The following is a 13,925-nucleotide window of genomic DNA, read 5'->3' on the forward strand; positions in this document are numbered from 1 at the left end:
CAGGATGGAGACCCATGAGCCCGAGTCCTCCAGGCCTTCTACTTGTCCCAAAGTAGATCACAGCAACACGACTTCAGGATTGGGGACTCCTCCAGGACTGCCCACTCTGTGACTTTACATTTAATCTCAGGAGGCCATACCACTAAAAATCACTACGATGAGTGTTACCTAAACACTGCTGGGCCTTGGGGGTCCTAACTAAGGCAGAAGTTTTCAATAATTCCTACACCTCTCAGCTCTGAGGATAACTTAAAGGGAATACTGGGCTTTATGAGAATGTGGGAAAGAAATCAGAATTTCTCCCAAGAGAAAAGACAGATCACCTTGACCCACTGTCCTAGGACGCAGACCTTTCTTCCCTGCTACACGAACTTTAGGGAATATAAACTCATACATACATACTCGCTACCGTGAGCTCTAAAACAGCCCATTACCCAGAGGCAGAAAGTAGAGGCAGGTGGCAGCCAGGTCTGGGCTCCTGGTGGGCACATAGCCCCAAAGGCAGCTGCGCCCTGCTCGGGCTGCACCAGCTGGGGTCTCTAAGCTCCTTGTCCCTCACCGCCATGCTGGAAACATCTTTGCACCTGCAGGTATCAACTACACCTAAACGGTACGGAAAGAACCTGTATTCGCCAAGCTACAGCCAGTCTCTATAGGAGGAGGGGTGGAGCCAAATGAGGTTTGGGGACATAAAGCAATTAGCAAGAACCAACCCCAAAGCTGGTTAAAGCCCAGTTTCCTGGGGGCGGAAAAAGATGCCATGTCCCTTATTTTGGAGCCAGATAATATATTCTGAAAATCATTTCAGAAGGTCCTGTGAAATAGGCGTTTTTTAAAAAGAAGACACTTTGGTATTGAAACCAAGCGCTCCCTGGCAGGGGCCACGGGGATTAAGGCTTCAGGTGAGAATGCAGTGACAGCCGTGTGGCGACTGCGTGGCACGGGGCTCAAGCTCTGCTAGGACACCTCCTGCAGCTGCGGTCAGCGGCCGTGGGGCAGGGCCACCTGCGGGGGCAGTGGCTTTCCAGGTGAAGGTGGCCGCCTCGTTCACCAGCTACTCAGGTCTGCACCAGCTCTGAGAGACACCGTTGCTTTGACACCACGAAGGTCTCCAAGGGGTACCGCTGGGGAGATCAGAAACTCCACTCTTCCACTTCCGGTGGTGTAAGGATGGGGGAAGGTCCGTCATGGTGCAGCCTGACCAGTCCTTGGGAGGAAGAATGTCCACGCCCCACTAGTGTCACGCTGGAAGGCTCTAGAAACTTATCAGAAGAGCCCCATCCTCCAGCCACACAAGCCATCTGCCCTGATGCCTGCAGGTGCCCAGGACAGGGAACAACCAACAGGTCACATAAGTCACAAGAACTTCCAAAAGGAAACTGACACAAAACCAACAAAAGTGGTAGCCCCACAGCTGCTAAATCTAAATACAAAGTAATGAAAAGTTAATACAAAATTTTTAAACATGCAACTCTTTTTGAACAATGATCAATACTTTGAGTAAGTATCAGGGCAGCTAAAAGATGACGTGTCTTGCCTGCCACGTGCCAACAGTCTGTCCCCTGGAACTGACGCGAGGGTAAGAGCTGTGGCTTCAGCAGGAGAAGCCCTTGGGTGTCTGCGAGCGCTGGGTGGGAACTTCACTGGGGACAGATCTTTCCGTGGGACAGCCAGTAACCCGATGTCATGGCTGAGGACGTCACCGCCAATCACCCATCAGAGAGAACCCCAGACACTAAAAAGGGGTGTACACGTGGGGAGGAATACTGGAGGAGATGGAAATCATTTTTATGATTTTTGTGACAGGGTTGAAAAAAACTCTTCCTTCGAGGAGGGGAAAACTGGGTGGTGCTGGGAACAAACGTTTTACGTACAAGATCCATTGAATTCTGAACAATGCTTAAAAATTCCAAATGCAAAACTTGTTATCAAATCATTGAAAATAGCATATATATCTGGTTCTACCAAAAAAGGGAAAATCTGGCAAAACTGACCAGTTTCCAAACGATTAAGAAAAGAGTATAGAGAAACCGGGAAAATACGCAGGAAAAGGTGGCCCTTTTGATCCTCCTCATCATACCACTTTGGAAAACCATTTTGGGGTTCTTGGTATCATTTTGCTGTCTCACACATTTTACCAGTTGTCCAGAAAATCAAATCCTGTCTTCAAGATGACATTACTTGAGCTGATCTGTAGAAGGCACAAAAAAAATGGAAATAAGACAGGAGGGTTTTAATCAGTTGTGCACAACCTAAAAACAGCATCTCATTTAAAGTGACCCAAATGAAGCAGCCTGCTTCTGTCTCAGGGGCTCCCTGACCTCAATTTACCCTGGCGCCCGGGGTCAGAACACTAAAGATGATTCCAGGTGAGCTACGCTCTGCCGGGGCATCCAGTGCCCTTCCACCCCAGGCATGTGTGTGAGCAGCTTGCAGAACAACATATCTCTATTGTTCTATAAATCTTCTGTTTCTGAATGACAGCCACGTTTAAATTTATTCATCCTAAAGTAAAAGAACAAATTATAAAGATATGCTTCCTAACGTAAAAAAAACATACGCAGACACAGCAATACAAAAAAGAATTTGCAAAGTTAAGAGAGTGAAAAAAGTGGGGAAAGCACGTACAGCTTATTGCTTTTAGATCCTGGGAACGGTTACGGAGCGATTTTCCCAAACCCAGAACATTCTTCATTTCAAGGGGAAGGGGCCCGCCTGACGGTCCCCCTCCGTGCGCACGCGCGGTGTGACAGCACTGCAGTGTCACATGCCTTCCCACAGGCCGCGCAGCGCCGCCCTTCCTCCAGCCCAGCACAGCAGACGCACCTGCGGGCCGAGGCGTCCCCGAGCAAGGAGACCCTGTCCCACGGCCTCCCTTCGGTGACAAGTGATGGCCAGGCCGAGGGACTCGCCCTCGGAGAGCGTCTCAGGCCGGGTTTGCTGCGCCCACGGCTGACGCGGGCTGAGCCAGAACACGAAAACAGGAGGACTCGGGCAAGTGTTCCTTTCTCTGGTTTAAACGAGGTCGCACTGCACTCCAGGCTTTCCTCTCAGAAATCTGTTCTTTCAAGGAATCTCTTGTGCTTCCCGCTCTCCCTGCCCACACAGATCTCCTCAGGACAGGGACGCTCACATATTTTATGTAAATAACTGCTTCAGAGAAAGCCCCAAGCGCAGAGTCCAAGGAAAGAGCCCTATCGGGGACAGGGGGAACTGGGCCCACCCGTAAGAGGAGCAGCAGGTTGGATCAGAAACAGAAGGAAGAGACGGGGCAGGCGGGGCGGGGAGCAAGCGGACAGCGGAAAGCGCTGGCCCAACGGGGTGCGCAGACGTGCAGGAGGAACGGGCTGGAATGTCGACGTGCAGCTGATAGAAGGTAGAAGGTGCTAGAACCACTGGGCTCCCCTTCCTTGGGAGGACAACACACGCAGGTATCTGCTGAGGGAGGCGTGGAAGCACCTGGAACCCCCTCCAGGACACACTGGGGGTCCTTAGAGATGGCCACAACTCAGCATCAAAATAGCGAACAGCCCAACTAGCAAATGGGCAAGGGCACGGAAGGGGCATTTCTGCAAAGGAGACGTACAGGTGGAAAGATGCTCAACGTCCCTCCCCATCGGGGGAGGCAGATCCAAACCACAGGGACGAGCCGTCCCCAGCCCACTGGGAGGGACCAAGAAACAGACGGCACGCGATGGCGAGGGAGTGAGGTGCTGGAACTCATGTGCGCTGCAGGCCGGAATGGAAAACGTGTGGGGGGAGGGAGGAACAAAGAGTAACATATTAAAGGATAGAGAAGTACGGCCAGATAGGACTAAATTCCAGTGTTCTCCACCACTGCAGGAGAATGCAGTTAATAACACATTATATGGTGTCAAAGAGCTGGGAGGACGACACAGTGTCCCCCACACAGAAATGAGAAATGCTGGAGATGGTGGACATGCTCACCCCAGTCTGAACACACTGTATGTCGGGAAACGCCACTGTGCATCCCATGAATATGTAAAATGATCGTCAATTCAAAAAGTAAAATAATTTTAAAAAGAAAGAAAGATGGTATAGCTGCTATGCAAAACAGTATGGAGGTTCCCCCAAAAAGTAAAGACAGAATCACCCTGTGCTCCACAGCCCTGGGTCTGGGGACTGAAAACGGGCTCTCGAGATGTCTGTACGTCCATGTTCACAGCAGCTAAGAGGTGGACGCAGCCCAAGTGCCCATCGATGGATGAATGGACACATGAAACATGGCACATTCATACGGTGGACTGTTAGCCTCAAAAAGAAGGAAATGCTGCCACCTGCTACAACACGGATGAACCCTGAGGACATTGCACTAAGTGAAATGAGTCGGTCACAAAAGGACACTGCATGATTCCATCAAATTCATGGAAACAGAAAGTAGGATGGTGGCTGCCGGGCCTGGGGAGGGAGGAAGAGGGAGTTAGGGTCTCATGGGTCCAGAGTTTCAGTTCTGCAAGATGAAAAGAGTTCTGGAGACGGATGATGGTGATGGTTGCACAACACTGAAAATGCACTTAAATGCCACTGAACTTACACTTAAAAGTGGTAAAAATGGTAAATTTTATGTTATGTGCACTTTACCATAATAAAAAAATGTTTAAATATAGTATGTTAAAAAGAGAGAGAGAGAGACCACAAAGCAGCTGATGAGTCCCGAGGGCCAGAGGAGACCGGACGACACTGGCGTGGAAGAAACTGCATCCCGGGCTCGCCCCTCGGCCGGGCAGCCCGCAGCCCACCCAGCGAGGCCATGGGCAGCGGGGAGACCCCGTGCCTTTCCGCATGCCTGAGCCGAGGCCACCGTCCAAAGCTTCCCAGGCTCCCAGGGCACAGGTCCTCCGGCTCCCCCCAGACGCAAAACCAGATCCGATTCTAAAGAACGGGCCACTGGCTACCTGGGCAGCTCCAGTGAAAAGGCCTCCAGTCCTGATGGCCCCGGGTGCAGTGCCCTTTGAGGCCCTCCTTTGACAGCAGCGAGCTCGTGGGCTGCTTGAGCGCTGACATGTTTGTTTAAGGACATATCTTGCATCACCATGTGGTCCTGCCTCAGGGCCAGCACTGCTGGGGAGCACTCCTGGGAGGCCAGGGACCCCTGTTTCCTCCCTGTGGCTGTGCTCATCTGTAGGTGGTTTTGCCCATTCCTTTCCCCCACCTCCCTCCCTCCTCTGGGAAGGCTGTGAATGGCCAGGGGACGTCCCTGTCCCGGGCCACGTGGTGTTATGGGAGGGCGATCAGTGCCGTCCCCGGAGTGGATGGACATGGAGCCTTGTTGACAGTCTCAGCCTGATGCACGGGCAGTCCGCGACTTCTCCCCAGAAACAGCGCTCAGACGTGACCATACACAAACACATTGCTTTGTTTCTCATAAAACAAAGCCTCCAAACCAAGGCCTCCCTCTGAAATATAATGACTATCTTTTTTTCCCTAGAATTTGTGTGATCCTCCAGCACTAGTGCCATTTAAAATCACAAACAAACACGTGGTCTTCTCTTTGCCATCTCAACTTCTTAGGCCACCTGGGGAAGACGACGGCCACCGCTCCCACCAGGAAACGGGAAAGCATTCGGAAGCCACCGCGGTCCCTTTTCTTGCACAGGCCCACTCTCTCCACCACCCAGCTCCTTGCCCAGGGAAGCTCGGCTCCTTCTTGTGCTTCTCCACCACGCCTGGGAAGACCTCCCTTCTTTGAACCCCCCTCTAGACACCTGGCCCATCCTACTTGGAAACAAGTAGTGGCCAATCTGTCCCTGAAGCAAGAGTCCCCTGCGGTTCTGGTCTTGGCGGAGGCTGTGGGGTTCCCCCCGCTTCCCCCACACCCCTAAGGACACCTAGGGGCCCCTTCCTCCTGAGGGTCGGGGAGGCACCCGGTTGCCCACCCTGACCGCCTTCTCCCCAGGAGCTGCCCCGCACACCGGGCAAACAAGCCAGGGCACCCAGACGGACTTGCAAACTCCCCTCACTGCATACGTGTCAGTGGCCGAGCTCCTAACCACCGGGCTCCCTGGCCCCAAAAGTCCACCAAGGACAGGGCAGGGCAAGCGGGAAAGGAGGGCGGAGGGGAGGAAGACAGCACAGGTGCCTGTGGCCGTCTGGCCCAGGGCTCCCCTCCGTGGGCCCTGGAAGAATGCCACTCCCCGCTCCCAGCCCAAGGCAGGGTCGGCGCAGGCCACCCACCTGTGCAAGCTGGGGTTCCAAGAACAGGCTGTCCTCCCCATCGTCCTGCCCTGCGTCAGGAGATGGCAGCTTCCTCTCGGGTTCGGAGGGGGCGGCCTCCTGGAACATGCTGGTGACAGCTGGTGCGGGCTGAGGTCTCTCGGGCTCCGCACTTGCGCTGGGAAGGGGACGCTGCTCCTGGCGGAGGGGGCCGGGCCTTTCCACCTTGGCCTCCCTGTCCTTCGGGGCGGGCTCCTGCCGGTAACAGGCAGGCAAGACCTTCTCCCCTTTCTCCATGGACTTGATCTGGCTGGGGGTCAGCGACTGGAACTCCGCCTCGGGCCCTTCCCGGGAGCGCTCGGCATTGATCTTCCAGAAAGATGCTTCCTCCTCCTTCCGGGCAGGACCCAGAGCGTCCAGGCTGGAGGACCTGCTGCCCTGGGAGGACTTGAGGGCCTGGGAGCCCTGGGGGGGCTTGGACAGGGGCCTGGGCTCACCGGCCGCGGTGCCGTTGCTCGGCTCCTGGATGGATAGGGAAGAGATGCTGAACTCCATCTGACTCTACGGCGGGATGTGGGAAAGGAGGGAGAAAAGAAAGCAACCTTAGAGTCGGCAATCATGGCTGTGCCATCTCGCGTGGCCTCCCCAGCTCACATATGTGTACCTGCAACACACGGGTAGCTGTCCATTTGCTAGAATTTTCAGTCTGTCCTGAGTTTTGGCTATTTTCAGAACTAATGTTGCATACTCAAGATGCACCAAAAGCTTTGAAACCACGGCCCCATTGCTCACTACGAATCTTACCAATGGTTGAGGGCTCTCTGCTTGGCAAGCAGAGCACCCACCTGTCTCCTCCAGTGTGATTCTGGAGCCTTTCTGAGAAGGAACTGCCTGGTAGATGACAGTCCTCGCTAGGAGGGTGACGAGGAAGGGTGTGCAGCACAAGAGAATGCTACACTGCAGCTCAGATCAGAACCCAGCCTCAGATTGTAAATACCCAGGGCAGGGCAGGGCAGGGCCCAGCACACAGCCCATGCCCACATCTGAGCACCTGCAAAATGCTTTCCTCCATCCGATGCAGCTAACCTCGGTGACCTCTAAAACTGATATCGCTGAGCTGTTCTGACCAACAAAATCATTACCTGGAAACCTAAACCTCCTCTTTGGAGTAGAACATCATCTTCTGAGCTCTGTAGAATAAGCAATTTGCGATTTCAATCATTTCTAAAATCAATCCTGAGAATTCTTCTCTTCCTCACGATTTCTACTCCTTCATATGCCCCCACCTTCTTTTAAAAATAAATGAATTAATAAGTAATACAACTACATTACATTATATGCATCTAACTTCCGGAAAAAGAAAAAACTACATTACAGAAAGTTTGGGAAATGGAAAAAAAAAAAAAAAAAATCAGTCATAACCCACCCCTCTTCCCATAATGGCTACTGTTAATACTTTTTGTATTTCTGCGTCATCTTTTTCACATATATATTTTTACAAAGCTGTAGTCCTGCCAGGCGTAAAGTCTGGGTGCCGCTTCCTCACCTCATCACAAGCATCACCCAGGTTGTCGCATGGTCTTCATAACCATTATTTTTTTTTTTTTTTTTTGAGACAGAGTCTCGCTTTGTTGTCCAGGCTAGAGTGAGTGCCATGGCGTCAGCCTAGCTCACAGCAACCTCAAACTCCTGGGCTCAAGCAATCCTCCTGCCTCAGCCTCCCGAGTAGCTGGGACTACAGGCATGTGCCACCATGCCCTGCTAATTTTTTGTATATATATTTTTAGTCGGTCAATTAATTTCTTTCTATTTTTGGTAGAGACGGGGTCTCGCTCTTGCTCAGGCTGGTTTTGAACTCCTGACCTTGAGCAATCCGCCCGCCTTGGCCTCCCCATAACCATTATTTTTAATGGCTGCAAATATTCCATTCGTCAGCTGTCCCACCCCCTACTTAACCATTTTCTTATTATCAGACAATCTGCTACCTCTCACCCTCATTGTTACAATCAAGGTCACTATGAACATCTTCATGCGTATAGTCTCTTTCTGTATTGGGGGTTAATTTCTTAAGACAGATTTCTAGAAGTGAAACATCAAAATACAAAAGGCTTAAACCTTTTTATGGTTTTAGACATATACTATCAGATTTGCTTTCTAGGGGCTGCCCCAATTTCTAATGCACCCAGCCACACATTAGAGTAGCATTTTTCGTCACTGAGTATTAAACTGTACTAAATTAAAATACAGCACATGGTTCTTTATGACTTTCATGCATATTCCTTCACTTAATCAGTGGTCCACTTTAGTTCTCTTAAGTTTTTACAAACAGCAGCACTCTCCCAGGACACTCACCAACGTGTCTGTTAGGGCTGGAATGGAAACACTGCTTTTCCTGTGTGCGCTGCAGGCCCTGAACACAGGTGGCTGCATATTTCTCTGAGTCTGGGACTCCTTCTAAAAGCCCAGCTTCTGAAGGCCAGAGGTCCTCCCTCTAGGCTCAGAAGGTGAGATGATGAGGCCGTGAAGAACTCAAGTTCAAGTTTGAGTCGCAAGCCCAAGCTGCCCTGAAGCTCAATGTAATAGGAAATAAAACCCAAGAGACAGACATCAAAGCTTGGCTCTGCTAGGAGCCGTGGTTAAGAACAGATGTAGATGGCTTAGTGTGTCTGAAGCATCAAGACACGTAGTTTTTTAATCATTATTTCATTCTATGAATGAGAAAATGGAGATTTGGAGTAATGAAGTACATTGGCCACCAGTCCATTGGTCACCAGTCCGTTGATCACCAGTACATCGGTACAAGTACATTGGTCACCAGTCCAAGTACGATGGTCACCAGTCCATTAAGAGATTGTGCAGCTGGAATTTCAACATGGATCGAGTGATTCCAAGGCCTGAAGCCTGGGCATCCTACACGTTCTGACAGCCAGCCACCCACCAGGTACGACAACTGCAGAAACCACAGAAAGCCTTAGATGCAGTGGGTTTGTAGAGCTGTGTACACGATCTAATTTGATTTTGAAAGCACTATTTCTAAGTGAAGCATTCTGAATCTTCTGCATATTTCCAAATTCCACAACAGAACACAGGGACACTGTGGGCATGGAGATGATGGTTTTTTAAATAAGCATCTTGCTAAAAATGGCCTGGAAGCGGGCTCAAGTCTCCAAGGACAGAGCTGACTTTGATCTGGAAATTGTAGTGTAAGGAAGGCACTTAAAACTGAGCACTGTGTCAAACCCCAAGCTTTTTTGGGATCGGCAATTTCTCCGGGGGGGGGGGAATCTTTGCTCAGAAGCCTCTGCAAGGCGAGGCTGAACAACCTGCCTACGTGGAAGGCAGCGACGGGCCACGCCAGGGAAGCTGGGGACAGAAGGTTCCGGGCGGCTCAGGGCCACTGCTGGAAGGGAACCAGCAGCACGTGGCTGGGCACGACCTCCTCACTTCTTGGGCAACTGGAGACCTGGTGACAACTCCTCAGAGGAGGGTATCATTTGGTTAGGGAGAGGGCTCTGCTGGGAGAAGCAGCTACCTGGTTTGGGGGGCTTTGGAGGTAAATACAGGGAAAGCGGGAATTTAAAGAAGGAAAAATGCTCTAATGAATTTGCTTCTAAGTCTTTTTCGCTGTGTGTGTATACATTATTCTTAACTTTGGAAATAAAGTATGACTACAATCTCCTTTTTAAAAACAGCCCTACGATCTCACGTAGGTAGAGAACAGAATGACCGATAGCAGAAGCCTGGAAGGACGTGTGGGTGGGCGAGGAACAAAGAGGTTGGTTAACGGGCACAGACAGACAGCTGGATGGAAGGAGTAGGTTCTAGTTCCACGGCAGAGCAGTGTGACTGGTTAGCAGCAGTGTACTGTGCATTCGAAACAGCTGGAAGCGAGGACTCCAAATGTTCCCCACACAAAGAAATGATAAACACTTGAGGTGATGGACACCCCAAATCCCCTGACTTGATAATCACAGTCTACGTATGTAACAAATATCACATATGTACCCCATGAATACATAAACATCTTATGAATCAATACAAAAATAACCCGGCCCTCCTGGATCACCATGCTGGAGGCGGGGTCTCTTCCCCACTCCCTACCCCAGAGGACAGGGTTTGTTATCTAGAATTTCTAAACATAAACCTGTTGGGGTGGGGGGAAGGGGAAGGGGAAGGGAAGGAAAGGATCCTTTTTGCTGTTTAGATCTAACCCTGCTCAGCTCTGACAACTCCAGGAACTATAACAGAAATGGACTTTGGCAGGGTCAGGTGGGAGTCTGGGGAGAACGAGGAAAGCCCCCCAGGACTACAGCCCCAGGGACCTCGTCCACCCGGGGTGTCTGCAGTGGGGCCCGTGCAGCAGCACCAGGACAGAGCAGTGGGGAACAGCTCCAAGCTCATTTTCAAGGATGCGCAATCACGCTGGTCATTTGGAAGCAGCACCTTCCAGGTCAGCCCCCTTTTGCCACCTCAAAGTAAGTCTTACTGCTTTGTGCTTCCGTCACTCCACAGTGTCGGCCACTCCCCTCTGCCCAGCCCAGGGCCAGGTCGGCTGCTCCCTGCGCTTTCTCCCTAGGAGCCGTCCACCGCCGCAGCGGCCTGCACGCCACCGAGCTCCGCTCTGGGCCCCAGCCAAGATGCTCACAGGTGCCTCATACTTGCCAGGCAAGACCAAGGCCACCCTCTTCCCCTCCAACCTGTTCCTCCTCAGTAAATCCCCAGCCCGCAGCGGCGCGTCATCCTCAATGCTTCCTCCCCACCCATGACGGTCACCAAGCCCTGGCAATTCTCCCTCGAGAGCGTGTTCTATTGGGCCTACCTGTCCTCGTTACCACCCTGCTACGCTGAGCCTACCTGCCCCTGCAGCTGCCTCCCTCCTGTTCTCTCCAGACCTGCCCACACATGCCCATCTACTCAGATAGACGCCCTGGGGATGGCTGCCAGGCCCCTGCCACCCTGAGGTGGGCCTGTCCGCCCTCCCCTGATCCAGTGGCCTCGTGACATTCCTTGACCAATAGATGAGATCAAAGGGATGTGGTGCCCATCCCTGCCCCAGGCCTGGCCTTGAAGACACCTGGTGGCATCTGTTTTCTACTGGGAGGCCAGCTAGGTCGGGAAGCAGCCCCCTCCACCTGGGGCGCCATGCCCCTTGCGCCTGCCCCTCGTGAGTACTGAGCTGGTCAGTCCCAGCCCGCCCTCCCGCCCGCCCACCTGGCCGCTCCCCCACCCCATGAGCACCACTGCCTTGGGGCTGCTACAGCACTTGTCATGGGGGGCCGGAAGTGTCCCCTGCTACACTGTGAAGACTGTGAGTTCCGTGAGGCAGGACGGCCTCCTTCCTGCTCAGACACCTCTTCCAGCATCAAAAGGGCAACCGAGATGCTCTGGGGCTTCCTTGTACGTGTCTCCCAGAACCTTCCAGGGCACCATTGGAGGTCAGGAAGGCAGAGTCCTGAGTAGCCTCTGCTAGTCCACAGCACAGGGCAACGACTCCACCACCAAACCTGTGGGAGCATCGTGCGGTGGCCCTGACACCGGGTGCCAGGAGGGGTCTCCAGGACAGTGTTCATGCCAGCTCTGCCATTCCGGGCACAGACACTGCCTGCAGGTCCCAGCAAGAGGCCACGGGCACCACGCCCCACACCCCAGGGACCGGAGGGCCAGAGCCCGGTGTGGGACCACCAGGAATACTGCAGATGTGCCAGAACTGACCTTGGAGGTGGAAGTCAGCTGACCTTAGACCTCGAACGACTCGGGGAGAAGAGCAAAGGGGCTCCAGTGTACCGGCACTCACCAGGTGCAGGCCCCGTGCCCACACCTCAGACACACTCACTCGCCTACTCTTCCCGACAGCCCAACGAGGTGCGGGGGATTATTATTCCCTTTTTATTTAAAAAGAGAAAGGCCTGGGACAGCAGCGCAGCACACACCTGTCCTGGAGGACGCGCTGTACCACTGCTACCTGCGGCTTCACACCTGGGCGGGGGGGGGGGGGGTAGAAAGTGGAAAGATAGGAGAGTTCCAGATGCAGTCCTCTTATTTCTAGAAAAAAAAAGCTTATTTCTTTTCAGGTGTGGAAAAAGAGCTGGGCTGTTGGGAAAGGAGGTGACGTCAGCCTCTCCCACCACCCTGTGCGACGGGAGCCAGGGCCCAGCAGGAGGACGCTGCATTTGAAGGGAAGGAACTGATGGCCGATGGACACCAACTCACGGGCGCTGGCTCCAGACAGAAGTCGGCGTTAGTGGTTCCACTCTGGGGGAGACAGGGGAGTCCCTATGGAAGCCCCCCTCTTTGCAGCCATGCTGACAGCCCCACCCTCAGTGTCCCAAGAGGCCAGGGAGCATGGCTGGGAGGACTTCATCCAGCCCAGCCGGGGCTGGGCGTCAGCCACCCGGTATGGGGAACTGGGTCTCAGCTGGCCACGTCCATTCTAAAAACAGAAAGACCACAACTGAGCCCAGGCTCTATTTTTACGTCCCACTCACTGGAGAGGAATGTGTAATATTTCAGTAAAGGGGGGGTGCGCACCGCCAAAACTAACTGTTTGGCTTGGCAGCCTCCGACAGATCCAAATTGTTGAGACAAAGGCTACAGAAACATTGTCAGAAAATGTCATAGTTTACTGGAGCAAATGCTAATAAATCCACCAACGATTTAATATCTATTCTTTCCACCTCCCCTCTGAAGAAGGAAGAGGAGGAAGAACAGAGGGAAATCCTAAAAACGTCTAGAATCACAAAATTAGTATCAGTGTCAACCTGACAGGACGAGACGGCAAGATTCGGGGGCCGGAGGCAAACTGGGGCGCAGCAGTGCCTGGTGGCCACGCTGCTGAGACGGGGCTGAACACGAACAACACGCCCGTGTGCTCACAGGCCAGGCCCCGCCGGGAGCCCGGGCGAGGAGAGGGGCTGTGGAAGGGCCTCCACACGCCCATCCGCCAGGCTCCAGGGATAACCCAGCTGGGACCCAGGGGAGGGCGGGGAGGTGTGCCAGCCCCCAGTCAGCAAGATTGGGGGACAGATAACAGTCTCTCCGCTCTGGGGGCTTGTCATGTCACAGGGACACAGACACACCAACAGAGAATCCATAAACACTGTCACACTTTCATCTGCCACAGGACTTTGCAATGGTAACTCGGAAGACGGACGATTCTGGAAGCTGTGGCAGGGGTCGGAAGCCCAGGCCTGGACTCAGGACTGCCTGGTTCCCACCCGCCACCGCCTGGTGTCCTCATTTAGGAAGGGGTGGCTGCAAAGGTGCTGGCTCAGAGCCGCCCACGGTGAGGGGCGTGAAGGAAACGGGGGATTTGTGCTGGGTCTGGGGGGCGGGGCCTTCCCAGATGGCTGGGGACTGGGCAAAGACGGTGGGTGCCACGTGTGGGTGCCACAGGGCCCCTGAGGCGGGAGAGAACAGAGCCTAGGGGACGGCGTGCAGGGCTGAGTGGGTGGCACGTCACCCCACGCACAGGGAGCCACAGTGCAGCCCTGGGTCTCAGGGAGTCAGCAAGAACAGGGGTGAGGGAGAGAGGGGGAGGGAAGGAGGGAGAGAGAAATGGAGGGGAGACCAATAGGCAGGGATGGGGGCCTGGGATTAGAGGACCCCAGGCCCCAAGCAGCGCAGGAGCTGTGCTGTGGGGGTGGGGCAGCAGCCAGAAGAGACAGCCAAGCAAAGCCACTACGTACAGGAACACCCCGAAGGAACGGCCCTTCTGCGCCCACAGGGGCAGCAGAAACCTGCCAGCCCAGGTC

The 13,925-nt window shown here is 53.5% G+C and overlaps 1 protein-coding gene across 2 annotated transcripts in view; it reads right to left on the reverse strand.

Annotated features, from left to right (window-relative positions):
• Positions 1-1,300: 1,300 nt before the first annotated feature.
• C19H1orf198 (chromosome 19 C1orf198 homolog) overlaps positions 1,301-13,925 on the reverse strand; it is a 29,212-nt gene continuing 16,587 nt past the window's right edge. The window contains exons 3-4 of one of the 2 annotated variants that reach the window (XM_012738193.3): positions 6,196-6,696; positions 1,301-2,191 (exon numbers count right to left, since the gene is read on the reverse strand). In XM_012738193.3, coding sequence (XP_012593647.2) covers positions 2,135-2,191; positions 6,196-6,696 — 558 coding nt within the window. In that variant the 3' untranslated portion in view covers positions 1,301-2,134. Of the gene's footprint in view, positions 2,192-6,195; positions 6,736-13,925 lie in introns of both variants that reach the window. The other variant, XM_012738192.3, reaches the window with a different exon arrangement.

Source organism: Microcebus murinus, chromosome 19, assembly GCF_040939455.1.
Source record: "Microcebus murinus isolate Inina chromosome 19, M.murinus_Inina_mat1.0, whole genome shotgun sequence".
Taxonomy (NCBI): domain Eukaryota; kingdom Metazoa; phylum Chordata; class Mammalia; order Primates; family Cheirogaleidae; genus Microcebus; species Microcebus murinus.